Source organism: Mytilus galloprovincialis, chromosome 12, assembly GCF_965363235.1.
Source record: "Mytilus galloprovincialis chromosome 12, xbMytGall1.hap1.1, whole genome shotgun sequence".
NCBI lineage: Eukaryota > Metazoa > Mollusca > Bivalvia > Mytilida > Mytilidae > Mytilus > Mytilus galloprovincialis.
The window spans coordinates 14,002,294-14,024,402 of NC_134849.1; the positions used below are offsets into that span (position 1 = coordinate 14,002,294).

At 33.2% G+C, this 22,109-nt stretch overlaps 1 protein-coding gene across 3 annotated transcripts in view; it reads left to right on the forward strand.

Moving 5' to 3' along the window:
• The first annotated feature begins 7,967 nt into the window (after nt 1-7,967).
• Nucleotides 7,968-22,109, forward strand: part of LOC143055494 (VWFA and cache domain-containing protein 1-like) — a 48,241-nt gene continuing 34,099 nt past the window's right edge. The window contains exons 1-9 of one of the 3 annotated variants that reach the window (XM_076228646.1): nt 7,968-8,119; nt 10,302-10,479; nt 11,688-11,750; nt 12,417-12,578; nt 13,885-14,093; nt 14,679-14,838; nt 15,633-15,855; nt 16,605-16,730; nt 21,669-21,748. In XM_076228646.1, coding sequence (XP_076084761.1) covers nt 10,330-10,479; nt 11,688-11,750; nt 12,417-12,578; nt 13,885-14,093; nt 14,679-14,838; nt 15,633-15,855; nt 16,605-16,730; nt 21,669-21,748 — 1,173 coding nt within the window. In that variant the 5' untranslated portion in view covers nt 7,968-8,119; nt 10,302-10,329. The other 2 variants (XM_076228644.1, XM_076228645.1) reach the window with 2 other exon arrangements.

The following is a 22,109-nucleotide window of genomic DNA, read 5'->3' on the forward strand; positions in this document are numbered from 1 at the left end:
CCTTTTAGATTGATCCTAACATGGGATATGGTAGCAAAAATAACAGAAATCCTCAGACTATAGACAAGCTTGTATGTGAGAAGAATTAGAACGCCAATCACAACAACGAGAAGAATTCACAGTAAAACAATACTAGAAGTTCTCCATTAATATAATTATATTACAATTTACAATAATATATTGACATAATAATGAGTATCTTTTTTTTTGTACTTCCGTTACAAAATAAATTGTGTGGACTTTAAATAAAATCAAAGAAGTGCTCAGCAACAAATAGCATTCCTCTTTTTTGTGTTGTTGCTATCATCTGGACCTAAACACAAATTTGAATCTTTTTTCGAGGTCCATTGTTATCAAAGAAGTGCGATCTAAAAGATATTATTCTTCTATGACTTGTAGTTGATTATATTTTGTATCTTAATGTACCTTAACCAGAATTAATTTAGGTCAAGTAGTTATCAAAGGTACCAGGATTATAATTTAGTACGCCAAATGCTTGTTTCGTCTACATAAGACTCATCAGTGACGCTCATATCAAAATATTTATACATCCAAACAAGTACAAAGTTGAAGAGCATTGAAAATGACTCCTTTTTCATGGACAATCGTTACTATCCAATAATAGTAAATCATTCTATTTTACTCAGTTTGTTTCAATCTTTACCTAAATGCAAAACTTAGATGCATGTTTTTTTTTATTAGTTGTTAGTGGCTTTGAACTAGCTGTCAGTAATTGCAAGTACTCTCAGATCAGTACTTATAGTGTCTTTTTGTTGTTGGGATATAGAAGTACCCGCCCACGTCTACTCTATTTTCTGGTAGATGGATTTATATTTGTACCCATCTGATGAGTTAAGCCTTTTACAACTGATTTTCATAGTTCGTTCTTATGTTGTTCTGTTACGCCACTGTCCCAGGTTAGAGGGAGGGTTGGTATCCCGCTAACATGTTAAAACCCGCCGCACATTCTGTATATGTGGCTGTCCCAAGTCAGGAGGTGCCTTTATTTCAGTGGTTGTCGTTTGTTAATTGTGTTATATACATGTTAGTTTTTCGATCGTTTGTTTGTACATAAATTAGGAATGTTTTACGTTTATCATTTTGGGGCCTTCTATAGCTGCATGACTATGCAGTATGGGCTTTGCTCATTGTTGAAGGCCGTACTGTGGCCATTTAGTTGTTAATTTCTGTGATGTCATTTTGTCTCTTGTGGAAAGTTGTTTCATTATCAAGCATACCACTTTTTTTATATATATTAACCGTGCAAAATGACGAACAAACGTAGTAAACGTTTTTCATCCCCACAAACTCAGTTTTCATAAGAGATGATGACTTTAAATAAAAATAATGTTAAACTGGGTCTTGAAAGGGTAAAATTTATGGATTTTTTTTGAAAAAAAGTGTGTTTCCAGTTTTTGGAGAAAAAAATAAATGTTTTTGATTCTGAGAAAAAAAATTTAGTTGATTCACCCCTAGCTGCCAATATATGTAATGCTAAAATTGAATTAAAAAAAATATTTTCGACTTGTCGCGAAAAAAATAAAAATCAATAGCCCCCCCAAAAAAAATTAAATGGTTGCTGCCTAAAGTTATGTTAAACACCTACAATGAAATGCTTTAAACTGCATTTTCCATATCTGTTAGATACTTATTCATGTGAAATGACAAATTCTGAAAATGGATGCCAAAAATGACTCAATCATGACATATATAAGCTAGCGTAATATGACGCTAATGTGTTATAGAAAGCTGACTGTTTTATTTAAAAGGTAATTAAGCTTTTTTTAAACTGAGTACGGACTATAAAGTGGCACCTTGCTAAAGTTCTTCAGTAGAAAATGAACTCCAGGAATATGTCATACAAATTTCCCTTCATTCACTTCTTAGTTTCATCTTTTCCTTACAGTGGCGGATGCAGGAATTTTCGAAAGGGGGGGTGCTAGCCCAGGGCAAAGGGGGGGGGTGCAGGGGGGGTGCAAACATATGTCCCGATTCAAATGCATTGATCGGCCAAAATAAAGGGGGGGTGCGGACCCCCGGAACCCCCCCTCTGGATCCGCCACTGCCTTACTTATTTCAATCAGTTTTAAATATTGTTTACTGCCTTATGATCACATGACTTTAATAACTGTTTAAATTTGTTTGCTGGGCATTACCGTAATTTACAAATTATGGATTCGGTAATTTCCGCTAAAAAACGATGTTTACCGAATGATCTCATCATACATCAATCTCATCATACAACAATCTCATCATACAACAAAAAACGTATAATGTTGTGAGCACTTCATATAATGGTGTGAGCACTTAATATAATGTTGTGAGCACTTAATATAATGTTGTGAGCACTTAATATAATGGTGTGAGCACTGCATATAATGTTGTGAGCACTTCATATAATGCTTTGACCACTGCATATAATGTTGGGAGCACTTAATATAATGTTGTGAACACATACTATAATGTTGTGAGCACTTATAATGTTGTGAGCACTTAATATAATGATGTGAGCACTGCATATAATGGTGTGAGCACTTAATATAATGTTGTGAGCCCTTAATATAATGTTGTGAGCACTTAATATAATGGTGTGAGCACTGCATATAATGTTGTGAGCACTTAATATAATGTTGTGAGCACTTAATATAATGGTGTGAGCACTGCATATAATGGTGTGAGCACTTAATATAATGTTGTGAGCACTTAATATAATGTTGTGAGCACTTAATATAATGGTGTGAGCACTGCATATAATGCTGATCATTATCATAAGGCAGTCATGGCGTTCCATATTCAAACGTGAAAGTTATTTATACGTGTATTATCTTCAATGTAAAGTATGACATTTCAAGATTCAAAAAAGTATAAAGAACAACAAGATTATTTAATGTGATCTAATTGTATGTTTTTTCCAGTTTGTGCTGACTCAATTAGTCCTTGCCACATATTTAAAGATCATTGAACTATATCCAGCATCATCTTTCTTGAAAATTAACGCAACATTGCAAAATTGCCTTAAGTTTGTTTCTGTTTCTGATTATACATGGCGTTAAAAAATATCATTGAAAGTGTTTAATCGGATTGTTAACCTGATCTTTCCGTGATTTTAGAGATTTACACGACGGCTGATACAGTCAGTGACTTCTGATCATTAAATCACAAACCTTTCGTACTGGAGTTGCATATTTATGTCAACAAAGTGAACAACTATATTTAAGTCAAACAATATCCCGCATCTGATTGAAAATGAATACAAAAAGAAATTGATCTGTGACCACTAAATAGTATACATATATTTGACAACATTGTAACAGTGATTAACCAGCTTAAACAATCTCGTATATATATGTACATGCATCTAAAATTGTTAATCATTTTTCGAATTAGCTGAAGCCAGTCTTTTATTTTCTAATAATTACTGATGAGTTTTCTTCCTTTCTATGTTTGTTTGATTCGTCAGGGCCTACCATACGGACCATTTAAGAATAAAGAATTTGTTTTCGAAAAGAAGCAGAAAACATACATTTTGTTTACTTTCAGAAAATGTAAAACAAAAATTGAAAAAAACTAACTTGTCCTTAATAAAGTTGAGAAAGGAAATGCTGAATATGTCAAAAAGACAACAACCTTGCCAAAGAACCGAATTGTAGGTTTATTATAGTTTTTGTGTCATATTTGCCGAATTAATTCCAACCTCTTTCCACTTAAAAGATAAGTGACCGGGACCTCTATAGGTGATTTTAGTAGGAGATTTTAGTAAACTTCAAAAGCGTGCAAAACAAGAGCTACTGCTTACTGATGATAAAATTTTCGTAAAACATGAAGTTGTTGAGTGATGAATCTGAAAACGCATCCCACGGTATAACTAGCTTATATAAACCCTGAAACCAAATTTCAGAAATCCTTGTAATTTAGTTCCTGAGTGATATTCGACAAACGGACGGACTGACGGATGGATTGACTGACGGCCAGACAGAGGTAAAACAGTAAACACCCACATTTTTAAATTGTGTGATATAATTATGAACTGATACCTGTTTCATACTTACAGTTTTGAACGCATTGCAAACTTTTTGATATTATTTCTGATAACATACTCGTAGAATGTTTTCATTTGAACAAATGGACTTATTGTTTTAAGTACAGGTGTAAATATTGCGGATTAAAGCGTAGCAAAATAAAAGACGAAAACTTTCAGACAGACTTTCTTCTCTGTCGTACTTTATTTAAGCAAATGATCTCGGTGATTAACCATGTAAGATTTTCCGTATTTGGCAAGCATAATATTGCGCCAAATATTAAATTATTTCTCTTTACAATAACTTGCCGTACCAGAAGTATAAAAGAAATCTACCTGCGGAAAATAACTTTTAGCGATTTTTAGAAAATATTTTATGTCTTTTTTATAAAATATTGTTATTGTTTTTCATATATAGTGAAGAAGGTTAATACATGTATAGTATTGCATCATTACATATCGTGGTACTATGTCATCGTGAGACTTGGTGATGTGTGGGATTTTTTTTTAATATTATTTTAAAATTATTCCTCTAAAGACAATAATAAAATTGAGAATGGAAATGGGGAATATACAGTGTATGTAACAAAACAAGCATTTGAAAAGTTTTAATCGAATTTTATCACAGAATTAAAATTATGCTACGTTTAAATTTTGAATCGTGAATACGGCATTATTTTACAGAAGTAATGTACTATAAGAATATACTATCCAATTCGCATGGGTAACGCTATGTTTAGAAAAAAAAATCTCAATTTCAACGTGCAAATTATCGGTTTGTTGTACGTTACGTTCTAGCGTTGACTACAGATACCGACGTCAAATGCGATAAGGGTTGTTTTTGCTTGACGGGCGTCATATATATCCATATTCTGGACTTGGAACAACCATTTCTGGAAGAAAAAGGTGGATCAAATGTGTGTTTATAGCTAGCTTAACCTCCCACTTGTATGACAGATGTACAATATGCAATCTACATAAGCAGATACTACTAAAATCATATATTTAAAAGATTCTCACATTGGTTTATTTTCGAAGCGTCTTCTTATTTCATAGATAAACCGATGAATGAAACATGACACACAAAATTGAACAACAAAGAAGCCAAGAGCTAGAACAATGAAACAGCAGAGAACAGTTGTTTTCAAGTAGATTGTTAAATGTAAGTTTAAGAACAACCCTAAATCTAATCTAAACGCAAGCATATAATATTTATTAATCGATACATGTATAAAAGGATAATGATAAATCGGTCACAAGTGAACATCCCAATGTGTTCCTGTGCAAATAAATTATAATTTTGAGGTAATGTTGTTTCTGTCTAGAATTTAAAAAAAAACATGTTTCAATGCTATGGAAATTCCAATATCACATTTTGAAATAAATCAGAAATAAATAAAAGAGTACATAATACGCCTCTTTATAGAATAAGAAACAAAATTCAAGAATTTTCAAAGTGGTTAACTTGTGTTTGTACTGGCCGCCAAAGCAGCCAACAACATGGTGGTGGAATGCTGTATAAACTACACGGACGTTCTTTAGAATGACATGTCTGTGCGTTCCACAAATAGTCCTTTAGTAAACAAACATATCATAACCACATCACAACTTAAGGCCTCATCTGAATATTGGAATTTCCCTATTATCTATTGGTTACCTAAACTACACAAAGACCAATACAATATCGTTTCATCTTAGCATCTAGTAATAAGGGTCGTACAATTTATCTTTCTTTCTTATAACTACTTCCAAAGAACTTAACATTACTTTTTGTAATTACATATATGAACGTAGTGGAATTATTATGTTTGGAGTGTAAAATATGTTTTCGATGTTTTAGATAAGTTACGTGCTTTTCATGGTCCTTTTGGTTCTGTTGCTAGTTTTGACTTTTCAACTCTTATCACTATACTAACACACAATCTAATCACACAAACGTTTTCCTATTTAATTACATTGCCGTTTGGCAAATCTAAATGCAAATGTATTAGCAGCTGTAACTCATTTTAAAAAGCCTTCTTCTCTAATGAGAAAGGCAAATATGCTAGTTATACTTCTGGGGTGTGATGAGATGATTATAGCTGTTTACTTTCTTTTAACTTGATAATATTGATGCACTTTTCGGTAATTGAACATTTACCAAATGGTTTTTACAGTATTTTATAGTAGAATATTTTGTTTTTTTAGAATAAGGTGCAGAATTTTCAATTGTCATAGAATTTGACATGAGATGACACAATTCTTATATTTTTAAACATGACATATGTTATATCAGTCAATTAGCTATTTAGTGCAAGAATATCCTGCAAATCAAAATAGTAACGTGCGATATGTACTGGTACGATTCTATTAAAATTTAAAACGTGATAACAGTTACGATATTACAACAACTATTGCCAATAAACAGCACTGTTCGGTCTAAGCTTGTAGAATATTTCAAACTTGAGTAATTACAATAGAGGAAACATATTTAAACATCCAAAATAAATAGCAGTTTGAAAACGATTAGAAAAAAATAAAATAATAATAGATTTTGACTAAGGTTAAATAGTTGAACGTGACTGCGTACTTGTACAAATGAACAGAACCAAGCAATTTAAACTGGTATACTATACTGAAAAAAATTGAATTGAAAAAGGTGAAAAAATAAATAGAAGCGTAGACTGTGTCTTAATAAGTAATGTAACCTAAATGGAAAGCACTGCGCGAACTACTACATATATTCATTCATGGGGATTTATCCCATTTGGTGCAAAGGATTTAATTTTCTTATCCATCTTTCAAGTCTTGAATGAGTGTATCCTCCCTAGTAGTAGACCAAGCAGTGTTGTGGTCTATGATTGTTATGGTCAGTCGATTGAGATATGTATGTGTCTCTCTCTATTGTCAACATCTGGTTTCTTTGCTTTACAGTTTTACCAGACGATATACGAGTAGACCGGTACCACGATTTCCCGAAGATTACAGTATGTCGATCAGTACTTTGATTGATTAACCATCTCGAATAAAACTTCGTAAACATTTTTGTCTTATCGGCATGCATGTTTTGAAGATTTGCCCTGTACTTTATCACTAATTAGCGACAAGAAGCGTCAAGAAGCGTCAAAAAGCGACAAGAAGCATCAATTTAAGAAGCGACAAGAAGAATAATTTTAGCGACAAGAAGCGACAAGAAGACTATTAAGCGACAAGAAAATATTTTTTTAAAATAAAATATAAAGAAATATGCATTTATTATTTTTTTTAATATGCGGGCAGAAATAAATTGATATTTTTATTTATTATATTGATAGATAAGATAAGACAAGATATATATTTTTTCCAATATAGGCATAATCAGTACATAATGAATTGATTAAAATTATTCTTCTTGACGTTCCTTTTCGCTTCTTGTCGCTAAAATCTTCTTTTCACTAATTAGTGTGACCGGTTTTTTTCTATACCTGAGAGCAGGAGTACCTCGAGTAGACACTATGTCAGTACTTTGATTTATCAACCAGCTCGAATATAAAAACCTCAATTTTCATAAACCTTTTTGGTCTTATCGGCATCGGCATCGGCATGCATGTAAGATTTGTCACTGTACTTTGTCAGGTTTATTTCTATACCTGAGACCGCGAGCACCTAGCGTTGTCAACGTATATTTGTTCCACCTAACAGAAGTTCCAATGGAAACTTTGTTATAAACATTGTCATAATATCTATTCCTGTTGGAACAAATATTCTATAACATTTATTCCGTTAGGAACATATACTGTAATATTTCTTCCTGTGGAAATAATATTCCAGAATATGTTTTCCTTTTGGAACTTTATATTATGAAGGAACTTCTATTCCGTGACAGGGTAACAGGTATAATGGTCAGGTGTTGCGTTTTAAAAGCCAATCCTGAAAAGCTTGACGGAGTTATTTTCCATGACTTACTGGAGCCTATCGCGGAAAATTTTGTTTACAAATAACTTTTTACATGTTTTATATACGTATCCGGTTTTTTCATCGCACTTGTCAAACAACATGGAAATTTCCAAAACATTGACTGATTGAGAAAGAACGTTCATGCATTACGACATGTCAGCAGACCGAGAACAAGGGTTGATCAGGGTTTGTATTTATATTGTTTAATATTCAGAGTTTGATTTATGGAAAAAAGGGGGTGTCACTCATAGTCAGTGACATCGTGCCTTCTGGAGCTACATATATAAGGTTCATGCATAGACTTTTTACATAATCTCTTACATGTTCCAGGATAAACTTTGTTTATTCATATAAATTAGGGCATGGGGCTCTGAAGATGTGTGCTGATGGTAATCAGTATCCACTAATCACTTGCTAATTATAGCGACAAGACGACTAGAGATAAGAAGACAAATATCAATGAATATAGTGACAAAAAAGTTTAAATAAAACATACAAAAATAACATTGAATAAGTCAAATAATTACAGTTGATTATTTAATTTTTTTTGTAGAATTTAAATTTTTGTTAGATAGTTCCTCAAATGTATAATTTAATCTCTGTGGCGATCCAGCAAAAAAGGTTGGTGGGTCCTGTTTAGGGAGCTACCATTTGATTTTTATGGGGGGGGGGGCTAGGATGAAAAATTTTGTCCTGCCTTTTTTTTAGTTGTAATCTCTGTCCAGCCTTTTTATTTTTCACTCTATTCGGTCCTGCCATCTTTTTATTAGTTTGTCCTGACTTTTTTTCATAAATTGTCATCCTGCCTTTTTTTTTTTTGCAAAGTGTCTCATCCTGCCTTTTTTTTACTCAGAACTCCTGTCCTGCCTATTTTTTTCAAATTTCATCCTAGCCCCCCCCCCCCCCCATAAAAATCAAATGGTAGCTCCCTTATGGACAATCAATGCTGTTCAATGGGGACATATTGTTGGAACCCCCCTTTATCTTGGGTTGGGAACACTATAGGGCAAAATCATTCATAAAGTTATATACTCACAGTTTTTAATTGTACTTAAGATTTATTGCACATTTTTTCAAGCTCTAACATTTTATTTCTTTTTCACCGTGTATCATCAGTACAGCGGATATAGGTACTAACCAAGCGGGTATGATAGATTTTGACCTTACGAGGTAACGAAAATCTTTGTTTTGCTTTATCAATATTCAATGTACATTTCTCAACATTTGAAATTTCTTCTCCTAAATAATTTTCGCTTCGATTTTTCCTATTCACAAAACAACTTTGGTATTATAAAAAGAACAATTAACTTGTACATGCGCAAATAGTTGTGAATTTCAACACCAACTTTCAATTTCGATACAGTTGTTGAGAAATTTACATGTTTTATCTGAAAGAAACCTAATGTAAGGGCAAAAGTAATAGTTACCAATCATAAACCTACCTGTGATTACTCATTCCTTGAAACTTTTTGGGTAATAAACGAGTATGAAAATAAAGGTTTTGTGTACGGTGTACAACTACTTAACTATGCACCGTACATAAGGATTTATGTGGTTAGCTAAACACCGTACACAACGCTTCTTTCGGGATAATATATTGAAAAATGACATATGTATGAACGATTTCAATGCCAATTGTTGAAACAGCTATACTTATTACACACACAGAGTGGCCTTCTACCAGAAAAAGAGTTGCAATGAATATAGAATTATATCGGATGAGACGAGTGCCAACTTGTTTGACAAGTATTTGCACATGTTTTTAGTAATTGTTCTTGTTTTGGGAAAATAATGAGACATCTCTAATCATCAACCTACGACCAAATCATTTCTTAAAACAGCAATAATGTTTAGATTGAAGTACACATTGATATTATGTGAACAAAACAAAGATTTTCGTTACCGTGTAAGATCAAAATCGCTCACGCTCACTTGGTTAGTACCTATATCCGCTGTACAATGATACACAGTGATCATAATCAGAATAATAGTACTGTAGTTGAAAATTTGCCCCCGTCAATTTTGATTTGATGTTCCCAAATATCTGTTTTACCATTTCTGCAACGAGTAGCCTGTCGTAAAACTGCATTTGCGGTGGTGAAATTGCCAACTTTAGATGAGGCAACTCCTGGTATACAGCATTGTTATTCCCTTAATTGGCTTTACAGTGGCGGATCCAGAACTTTTCCTAAGGGGGGGGCCCGCTCCAGTCATGCTTCAATGATTCCCTATATAATCAACCAAACTTTTCCTACGAAAGGGGGGGCTTGGGCCTCCCCCCCCCTGGATCCGCCTATGCTTTAATGTTAGTAACATTATCTCTTTGTTGAAATTTTTTAAAATAAGATTGTTTTATTTCTATTTTTAGATAATTTAGTCAGCTACATATATACATAATGAAAACTAGTGCTTTATACCTGACAAAACACTTGACTATATTAGTGTGCATAAATAGTGTAAGCCATGCAGTAAATGTTGACGGAGGGAGATTTTCACAGGTTCTTACAGACATAGCTAATAACGCTTTAGGAGTTAATAAAATACAGGTATTATGTTGTTAAATATGTGTCTTTTTTCATTTTTCACAGGGTGGATTGAGAGAGATGAAGACATCCATTTGATTTAACCATATTATAATCCACTCATTCTCCGCATTTTATCAAGTCTAAATCCCCCAAATTAGAAATGCAATGCATGACTGGCTCCATTTATAAATATGTATGAATGCTCGATCATCAATCTTTGCAATATTAGAATTTATCTTCTCAATTTTTCTTGTCTTATATAAAAAAGATGTGGTATGATTGCCATTGAGAAATCTCTTCATAAGAGACCAATTGAAACATAAATTAACATTTATAGGTCACCGTACGGCTTTCAACAATGAGCAAAGCCCATACCACATAGTCACCTATAAAAGGCCCCGAAATGACAATGTAATACAATTCAAACGAGAAAATTAACGGCCTTATTTATGTTCAAAAACGAAATAAAAATAATAATATGTAACATTAGCATCAAGCGACATGTACAACCACTGAACTACAGGCTTCTGACAAGGAAGGGCACACACACACAGAATGTATTAGTCTATTAATTTTTATTTTCTTAATCATGTTAATTTATAACTTACTTGAAATTTTACATCATATTCTTGTAAAATGTTAAGACTTGCATAAAAAAGTCATATGTCATTTATGTGGTACTACCAACTGTTTTTAAAAGTAACTTCAATATTGTTTCAGGGATAGTAATTTTCTTTGAATTTCTGAGTTTTGAATTTAGATATTTAATATTTGTACAAATTTTCTTTAGGTTTGTCTGCAAACCATGCAAACTTTTGCAAAACCACAAAATGAAGTACATGTATCTTCAAAGATGCAATTTAGTTTTTGTTCTACAATTCAGGCACAAAAAATTGTCTTAAATCAAATGACTGGAATCTAATGACTGGAATCATTATTTTTCATGTTTGTGGGAGACCATTTTCTCCCATGGGTCTAGGTGGTTCTAGACAAATTTAAATATTCAACGTGGTACACAATTATCTATAGGCTTGTATACAGACAGTTTTATAAAACTACAAAACAAAGTATTGCTGAAAAACCCCCGATCCGCAGAAACTCAAGAAATCTTATCATTTTGTTCTTATTACACCCACACCATGTTTAGAGGTACCATTGAAAATACATTCAAATTTAAATTTTGCACAAGTGATTTTCATTACCTTTCATTTATTTCTATTTATTTTCAGGAACACTATAACAGTTTACGTTACACGAATTCATTATTGGATGGAGAAGGACTAGTAACAGAAGTAATCTAAAATAGTGTGTTTAGTGCCGATCGGCCTAAGAAAAATAGGCAGCACTGAAAACAAGACAAACAAAAACCTGCTCAAGTTGACATTAATTCATGTTCAAAATGTATAATGGTGCATGAATATAACGTTTGTTTTCTTTACCTCACAGTTCTGGTAGTTAGAAATATAATTTGGTTGAAATGCACTAAAAATTATCAATAACTTCATTTTTTGCTATCTTTTAAACCAAAAGTTATATAGAGATTTTTCAATTTACCAGACACATAGAAAAGAATGACCTACCAGTCTTACTAATTTTTGTGAGAAGTTTATTTTTCACAACCAATCTAAAAACGAAAAACAACATGAACAAAAAATTTGTTGAGATTTATATAAAACTACGATATGTTCTGATAGAAATATATGCATCAAGAAAATCAGAAAAGCATGGAAAGAAAACTGACAAGCTTAGTCAATTAAGATTGGAGTCGAGTGCTCTTGCCATTTGCGGGATTAAAAAATGACAACCTCAGTATTAACAGGATAGTTATACAGTACCACTAATTCAGGACCACTAGCCCACGGAGCTCCCTTCAATAAAAGAATAATTTCTATGCTTATACTTCATCATAATAATACAAAATAAAAATAAAGTGCAACTAAGTGGTTTTTATTTTACAGATCTCAGCTTCCTTAAGTACCAAGTTTAATGGACCGATTCAAGCTTTGATGAGAATTAAACAAGCCATTGAAGAGGACATAGACAGTTTTCCAAGCCAGACATCAATGCCTCAATGTTGTCAAGCAACGGGACTTACTAACAATAGTCAATTCAGAACAAAGGTTTGGGCTTTGCTCATTGTTGAAGGCTGTGCGGTGACCTATAGTTGTTGGTGTCTGTGTCATTTTGGTCTCTTGTGGACAGTTGTCTCATTGGCAATCATATCACATATTCTTTTTATGCCCCACCTACGATAGTAGAGGGGCATTATGTTTTCTGGTCTGTCCGTCCGTCCGTCCGTCCTTCCGTCCTTCTGTCTGTCCGTCCGTTCGTTCAGGTTAAAGTTTTTGGTCAAGGTAGTTTTTGATGAAGTTGAAGTCCAATCAACTTCAAACTTAGTACACATGTTCCCTATGATATGATCTTTCTAATTTAATTGCCAAATTAGACTTTTGACTCCAATTTCACGGTCCACTGAACATAGAAAATAATAGTGCAAGTTTCAGGTTAAAGTTTTTGGTCAAGGTAGTTTTTGATGAAGTTGAAGTCCAATCAACTTCAAACTTAGTACACATGTTCCCTATGATATGATCTTTCTAATTTAATTGCCAAATTAGAGTTTTGACCCCAATTTCACGGTCTACTGAACATAGAAAATGATAATGCGAGTGGGGCATCCGTGTACTATGGACACATTCTTGTTTTATATTTGTGTGATATATACAACATAATATATACAACTTGATAGATAGTTACTAAGTGTCTAGCTGCAAAACCAGGATTTTGAAAAATTAAAGGTGTTTGGGGGAGGGGTGGGGCAAAGTAGGCAACATATAAAGTAATAAATATATAATACCTATGGATTAAACATACATGTAGCACTTAAGTATGGTACCTAACACCTTGACTAATATTGATTTGGCTTGTTTAATTTTCCTAAATTTTTTACAAAATGTTTATTTTGACTCTTTGCCAAAAATTTCAAAACATTTGAACTAACCACTTTATCAGAGAAATTTCATTAGTTTATTTATAAAGCAGTTTGACAAACACTTATTTTCATCATCAATATATATTAATATTTTTTACATTTTAATGATTTTTACAGAGTCATCTCCCTATATTGTTGGGTACCACCTTACATGCCTTAAGGCAGGGTAAGGACCTTGTCACAAGTTGTGAGCTCCTATAAATCTGCCTCTGGTGTCTAGGTTTACATTTTTTTAGCACACTGATATAAATTTTCAAGTGATATCTTAGTGTTTTTCTTTACAGAATTTAAAGTATTCATATTATTACTTTTGAGTTTAATTCAAATGTAAAGAAAATATTTTTGAAAGGAGAGTTCTAATCTTCTGAACCTCTCACCCTATCAATCATATCCAACATTGATTTTAGATTAATCTTTTTATTTTTTTTCAATGATAGGTTAACATGAACCAAGCCTGTGTTACAATATCATCATACTCTCCACAAGAACGGAAATTCCCGACAACTAAAATACAAGATGTGATGAAAGAAAACCACCAACGTAATCCAAACCTTAAATGGCAGTACTTCGGGAAAGAAGATGGAATATATGTAAACTATCCATCCTTAAAACTAAATGATTGCTCAAATTACGATCCAAGATTCAGGTAATTATTGATCAAATAAAAACAATTGTTCCAGCAATTATTTATGAATAATTTAATTTTCAATGTAACACGTCTTCTGATTGGCTGCAGTGTTTTGTCTATTAGCCCATACACATAATTTAGTCATGTGATCATTATGTCATCAATGTTTTTTCAAGATTTTCTCCAGCTTAAAATTGAATTTAGAATTTAATTATAAGGAATGATTGTAATATTTTTTCTATCTATTGGAAATAATATAAAAAATGTTGTGCACACTAAAATAACTGCACTGTAGGTTTTATAGTGTATTCCCCATTTCTTATGTTATTTAAGGAATGACTAATATTTTTTCTGTCTATGAAGAAATAACAAAGTTAAGTTTTTTGATCATTCATGAAATCTTATTTTGAAGCTAACCGTTAGCATCAAAGGTAGTAAAATGTATACAATTACAGTTATTTTAACAGCTATTTTACTGTCATTCCTCATGTATGGGTATCGCATTCCTATCCTCTCATATAGAATGACCTACAACTTTGAAGGTTTATATACATGAAATATATATTTAATACTTATGATACCTTTTAATAATTTTTAATTTAGACCATTCTATGTTTCCACGGCAACCCCTGTGCAGAAGGATGTAGTGGTTATTATTGATAAATCTGGATCCATGAGTGACACTCATAATTCTAAGACGTTACTGCAGATAGCCAAAGAAGCGGCCATTTCAGTCCTGGAAACGCTTAATCCAAATGACAGGGTAATGTAAAAATTTAGAAATAATAAGATTAGGAAAAACTGAATAGAAACAGCTAAAAGAGGAAGAGAGAGAGATATAGTTTCAAAAATCAGATTCTTGACCTCTTAACCCAAACGATTTTATGTCCATGCTGTTTAGTAGAGGAAGCATTAAGTTTTACCCTTGGGCATTTTTACATCCGTCCATAAGTCCAGAAATTGGTTTCCCTTCTCTAACTAATTTAGTTTGCTTCAACAAAATATTATGAATCTTATACACAATGCTCATTACAACACAAAACAGATCATGGTTGAATTTGGATGGTGTCACTTTTACCGTTTTGAGTTATCTCCCTTGTATTATACACAATGCTTATAAAAACAAAATATAGATCAAGTACAAATCAAAATCTTTGTCAATTCAAAATTGTTAAAATCCAAACTACTACCATGTAGAGCTTTGCTGGTAACCTTATGACCTGAGGTGTCATTTAAAAGGACATATGACCTTTAAAAGCATTCAAATTATTTAGTTTTTGTCTTTTAAAGTTACCCCATGCCATGTGACTTAAGGGGTGTACTCTACTTAAGCACTTTGACAGGAGATCTAAATTGATATGAAATGTAACACTTTTAGAATTGATTTATTTAAATATAATATTATATGATTTCTGTTAAATAGTAAAAACAAATTTTGAGGGATATTATCAATAAGACAGTGCATGAACAAAGATCAATACAAGATTTTACTGTAAACCCATTTTTATACTTTTCCCGATTGTTACAAAATAATTATGAACATTTTCATTTTTGCAGTTTGGGGTAGTAGCTTTCAGCTCCTCTGCTAACATACCAGGATCTGGTACAATTGGAAGAGATTGTCATGGAACAGAATTAGCAAAAGCCACACCCCTAAATATTAAATTCATGAAGAGTCAAGTGAGTGTTATCAGAAGTGCTGGATCTACTAATTATGAAGCAGCAATGAGAGCAGCCTTCAAGTTTTTTGTGAACAAGCCAGATATGTCTGACGATAGAGGTATTCTATAATTTGATAAGTCAAAGGTGTCATAAAAAAACAATAATCTAAAAGGCACAGTTAAACCTGTATACATTATACTCAAATTTGATTGAATGTTATCCTGGAGGTTAGGAATTTGCTGTTTTAGAGTCCAATCAGTAATGCATTCTGGGTAATATTTTTAAAAGCATAGAAATTCAACCAATGACACAAACTAATTTCCATTTTGGTGTACAACAATGAGATTACCCATAGTTCTTTAGATTCTGTAAAGGTCAATTTAAATATGCGACCTTCACCGTCCAAACTTTGTCATTCATTAACTCAAAAATGTGAAATGCAAATCATGTAAACAGAATTAATTTATACTGGATGTTGCGAGTAACATGCTATATAATCCCAAATTAAAACGCTCTACATTATTTCCTAAAACACCAGAGAAAATGACTCAAATCGACATTTTGTTAATTTGATAGTATCAAGAAAATTTCCATCTTCTCAAACTAAAGTTGATACAAACCTTATAGTAGATAGGTTACGTATTGGATTATCAAAAGAAAAACTTCACCAGGAATGCTCAAATAAAATTGAGAATGGGAATGGGGAATATGTCAAAGAGACAACAACTGGACCAAAGAGCAGACAACAGCTGAAGGTCACCAATTGGTCTTCAACGCACTGAGAAAAACCTTCATCCAGAGTCAAGCCTTTTAAAATACCAAAGAATTAACTTCAATTTATGGTATCATGAAAATTTACTTTTTCAGGAAAAGTAATTCTGTTTTTAACTGATGGTGAAAAAACTGCTGGCGGAGAACCACTAGATGTTATAAAGGAAGAAAATAAAAAGATAAACAACAGTGTGGTGATATTGACATACGGTCTTGGACAGCGTAAGTATCAGCTCAATTTTACGATTACCATAAATTCATTTAGTTGCAAATTTGAAAGCATCCTGCTGACACCTACTTTGATCTTTAATTTTTAAATTTATAGAAAACACACCTCAGACTTCGTCCCTCGAGCAGTAAAATACCTTATAATTAAAATCACATGAATTCATTGGCAATACAACATTTGTGGAAAGTTCCTGAACAGTATATAAAATTAAAGGCTGATTCAAAACCAAAAATCTCCAAATTTAATTATTGTCATTCAATTTCACAGCAATAACTAAAATGCACGTCAGAGGGATATTTCGGCTTATGTAGACAGTTCTAGTTTTAAACAGTAATAACCTTCATTGTATTATATACAACTAGGATGATAGAAGCATTTTTATATTCTTAAGACAGCCCAAGAGAAAATAAATCTGGGATTCGACTGGAATTCTAATGGGATTCCAATTGGGATCCCACCTAATTCCACCGGAATAAAATTTCAGGAATCCCGCAAAGAAGCGGGATCCTGGTGTTAATCCCGGTGGAAATATACTGGGATATTGTGGTTATTTCAAATGGGATCCCACCTAATTCCACTGGGATAAAATTTCGGGATTCCCGCAAAAGAAGCGGGATCCCGATGTAAATCCCAGTCAAAATATACTGGGATAAAATAACAGGATTCTCACAAAAGTACGGGATCGCTATCTAAATCCCAGTGGATATATACTTGGATTTTGATTGCAATATACTGGGATTCCCGGAAAAAAGCAGGATCTCAAAAATAAATCCCCAGCAGGATATACATGCACCAATTCAAATTGCACGTACTAGACTCCACTGCCACTTGGATTCCTGGGTTATTTATGCAAAAGGATACATGTCAAGTTCTCCTTTCTGTAAATTAGTTTGCTGTCTCTGTAGTTCCAACTATAGTAAATGCTGAGTAAAGGTAACTGGAATATCTGCATGCAATCTGTTGGCAGCTCCATTTAAAAATATCATTAAATCCCCTAAAAGTATCAAAAAAATCCGCAAAGAATCATTTGTTCAAGATGTTTTGAAGCAACAAATTCAATAGAAATATTATTGCATGTTTATATAGTAGATTGGAAGCCATTTGGAATCAAATTAATTGCTCTCCCCCTTTTTAGCTCACCTGGCCCGAAGGGCCAAGTGAGCTATTCCCATCACTTTGCGTCCGGCGTCCGTCGTCGTCGTCCGTCGTCCGTCGTCGTCCGTCGTCCGTCGTCGTTAACTTTTACAAAAATCTTCTCCTCTGAAACTACTGGGCCAAATCAAACCAAACTTGGCCACAATCATCATTGGGGTATCTAGTTTAAAAAATGTGTGGCGTGACCCGGTCAACCAACCAAGATGGCCGCCACGGCTAAAAATAGAACATAGGGGTAAAATGCAGTTTTTGGCTTATAACTCAGAAACCAAAGCATTTAGAGCAAATCTGACACGGGGTAAAAATGTTTATCATGTCAAGATCTATCTGCCCTGAAATTTTCAGATGAATCGGTCAATCGGTTCTTGGGTTACTGCCCCTGAATTGGTAATTTTGAGGAAATTTTGCTGTTTTTGGTTATTATCTTGAATATTATTATAGATAGAGATAAACTGTAAACAGCAATAATGTTCAGCAAAGTAAGATCTACAAATAAGTCAACATGACCAAAATGGTCAGTTGACCCGTTTAGGAGTTATTGCCCTTTATAGTCAATTTTTAACCATTTTTCGTAAATTAAAGTAATCTTTTACAAAAATCTTCTCCTCTGAAACTACTGGGCCAAATTAATTCAAACTTGGCCACAATCATCTTTGGGGTATCTAGTTTAAAAAATGTGTGGCGTGACCTGGTCAACCAACCAAGATGGCCGCCACCGCTAAAAATAGAACATAGGGGTAAAATGCAGTTTTTGGCTTATAACTCAAAAACCAAAGCATTTTGAGGAAATCTGACATGGTATAAAAATGTTTATCAGGTCAAGATCTATCTGCCCTGAAATTTTCAGATGAATCGGTCAATCGGTTGTTGGGTTGCTGCCCCTGAATTGGTAATTTTGAGGAAATTTTGCTGTTTTTGGTTATTATCTTGAATATTATTATAGATAGAGATAAATTGTAAACAGCAATAATGTTCAGCAAAGTAAGATCTACAAATAAGTCAACATGACCAAAATGGTCAGTTGACCCCTTTAGGAGTTATTGCCCTTTATAGTCAATTTTTAACCATTTTTCGTAAATTAAAGTAATCTTTTACAAAAATCTTCTCCTCTGAAACTACTGGGCCAAATTAATTCAAACTTGGCCACAATCATCTTTGGGGTATCTAGTTTAAAAAATGTGTGGCGTGACCTGGTCAACCAACCAAGATGGCCGCCACCGCTAAAAATAGAACATAGGGGTAAAATGCAGTTTTTGGCTTATAACTCAAAAACCAAAGCATTTTGAGGAAATCTGACATGGTATAAAAATGTTTATCAGGTCAAGATCTATCTGCCCTGAAATTTTCAGATGAATCGGTCAATCGGTTGTTGGGTTGCTGCCCCTGAATTGGTAATTTTGAGGAAATTTTGCTGTTTTTGGTTATTATCTTGAATATTATTATAGATAGAGATAAATTGTAAACAGCAATAATGTTCAGCAAAGTAAGATCTACAAATAAGTCAACATGACCAAAATGGTCAGTTGACCCCTTTAGGAGTTATTGCCCTTTATAGTCAATCTTTAACCATTTTTCATAAATCTAAGTAATCTTTTACAAAATCTCCACTGAAACTACTAGGCCACAATCATCTTTGGGGTATCTAGTTTGAAAAATGTGTCCGATGACCTGGCCATTCAACCAAGATGGCCGCCACGGCTAAAATTAGAACATAGGGGTAAAATGCAGTTTTTGGCTTATAACTATGAAACCAAAGCATCTAGAGCAAATCTGACAAGAAGTTAAATTGTTAATCAAGTCAATATCTATCTGCTCTGAATTTTTCAGATGAATTGGACAACTGGTTGTTGGGTTGCTGCCCTCCAATTGGTAATTTTTAAAGAAGTTTTGCCGTTTTTGGTTATCTTGAATACTATTATAGATAGCGATAAACTGTAAACAGCAATAATGTTCAGCAAAGTAAGATCTACAAATAAGTCAACATGACCTAAATGGTCAATTGACCCCTTAAGGAGTTATTGCCCTTTATAGTCAATTTTTAACAATTTTCATTAATTTGGTAAATTTATGTAAATTTTTACCAAATATAGTCTTCTGTTACTAATGGGCAAAGTTCATTATAGATATAATTGTAAGAAGCAAAATCGTTCAGTAAAGTAAGAACTTCAAACACATCACCATCACCAAAATACAATTTTGTCATGAATCCATTTGTGTCCTTTGTTTAATATGCACATAGACCAAGGTGAGCGACACAGGCTCTTTAGAGCCTCTAGTTTATTCACAGAAGATTAAAAAAGTAGCGACTTATTATTTTCACCAAAATAACCCTTCACACAACTCAATTAAATTTTTACATACCTACCAGTTTATATGCCTGTTATGTGAAAACAAGATTATTCATTGTTTGTTACAGTGGTGGATCCAGGGGGAGGGTTCTTGGGGTTGGAACCCCCTTTTTTTTGGACGATCAATGCATTTGAATAGGAACATATAGTTGGAACCCTCCCCTTTGTCCTGGGTTGGGACCCCCCCTTTTTAAAATGGCTGGATCCGCCCCTGTGTTAAGAGTAAAAATAGTTTCAGTTTATGCTTTCATACTTTCTGGTGTTGATTTGCTCAAATAAAAACCATAAAAATCATATTTCCTCAATAAATTATATTTATAATCATTATATACACATGTTAAATTAAATTATTAATGCACTGACAATGCCATGGTTAAAAAAGAAAATGACAAACAGACAAATAATAGTACAAAAGACACAATATACAAAACTAAGCAACACAAACCCCACCAAAAACTGGTGGTGATCTCAGGTGCTCCGGAAGGGTAATTATAAGCAGATCCTGCTCCATATGTGGTATCCATTTTTAGCCTAGTCGCTTCTTCATGAAAAAGCATTTGTGCAATGAAGTTTGATTATTTTACCTGTACTTTTATTGGGAAATGTGCTTAGTTTTTATACACCCGTCAAAATTTTGACGGGACATATTATGTTATACAAATGTCTGGTGTCTGTCCGTCTGTCCCTCCGTCCTTCTGTCTGTCTATAAGACAATAAGATTAAAACTTTTTGAGTTATGGCACTTTGTAACTAAAACAGGGGGGTGTTTTTTTCACATGTCGCACCGTATATCAAAAACGATTTTTGATTATAGCTTAAAACTTTACACAGTATACTTTTTGGTGATGATTCAAAATTTCGTTTTTGAGTTATTGAGTATTTTGTAAAAAAGGGGGAGGGGTTTTTTACATTATCGTGCCGTATCTCAAAAACGATTTATGATTATTGCTTTAAACTTTACACACAAGATGACGGGCGTATCATGCGCTCATGGCGCAGCTGTTTATTAGTAATCAACATCACACTAATGTTTAAACTGACAGCACAAAACAGAAGGTACGACACTTGAGTTCAGCAGACTACTAAATGAATAATTTAAATACTGCAAAGTCAGAAACTATTATAGGATGTTTTTATTATTGAAAAAAATGCAAAAGGGTTATATTTGCAACAATTTAAACTCACATTTTGAAATTTTTATTTGAATTAAACAGGATATTCTTTCATATTGCAAAAATTGAAATTGCATCATAGGTTGAAGTGACAAATTCGCAATAATAAAACGCACACAATAATTTCTGAATTTATAGAAAACAAATGGAGACTTTATATCTGATGTCCAAATATTTACAAGTTCAGTTCAGCTACATTTTGCCATCATTGCCTATAGCTATATCATTTAATACATTGCATATAGTTTTATTTCAGAATTAAATGTCAATGCCATACAGAAGTTGAAAGATATGGCCGCTCAGACAAGGACAGATGCTAGTTATGGTGAAATAAAGGTATATTGTATTGTTATTAGAATATAAGAGTACTTTAAAAAAGAAGATAGAGTATATATGTATGATTGCCAACAAGACAACTAGTCAGTTAAAGATTGTTATGTGTTTACTTTTCTACATTGGCTAGAGGTATAGGGGGAGGGTTGAGATCTCACAAACATGTTTAACCCCGCCGCATTTTTGCGCCTGTCCCAAGTCAGGAGCCTCTGACCTTTGTTAGTCTTGTATTATTTTTATTTTAGTTTCTTGTGTACAATTTGGAAATTAGCATGGCGTTCATTATCACTGAACTAGTATATATTTGTTTAGGGGCCAGCTGAAGGACGCCTCCGGGTGCGGGAATTTCTCGCTACATTGAAGA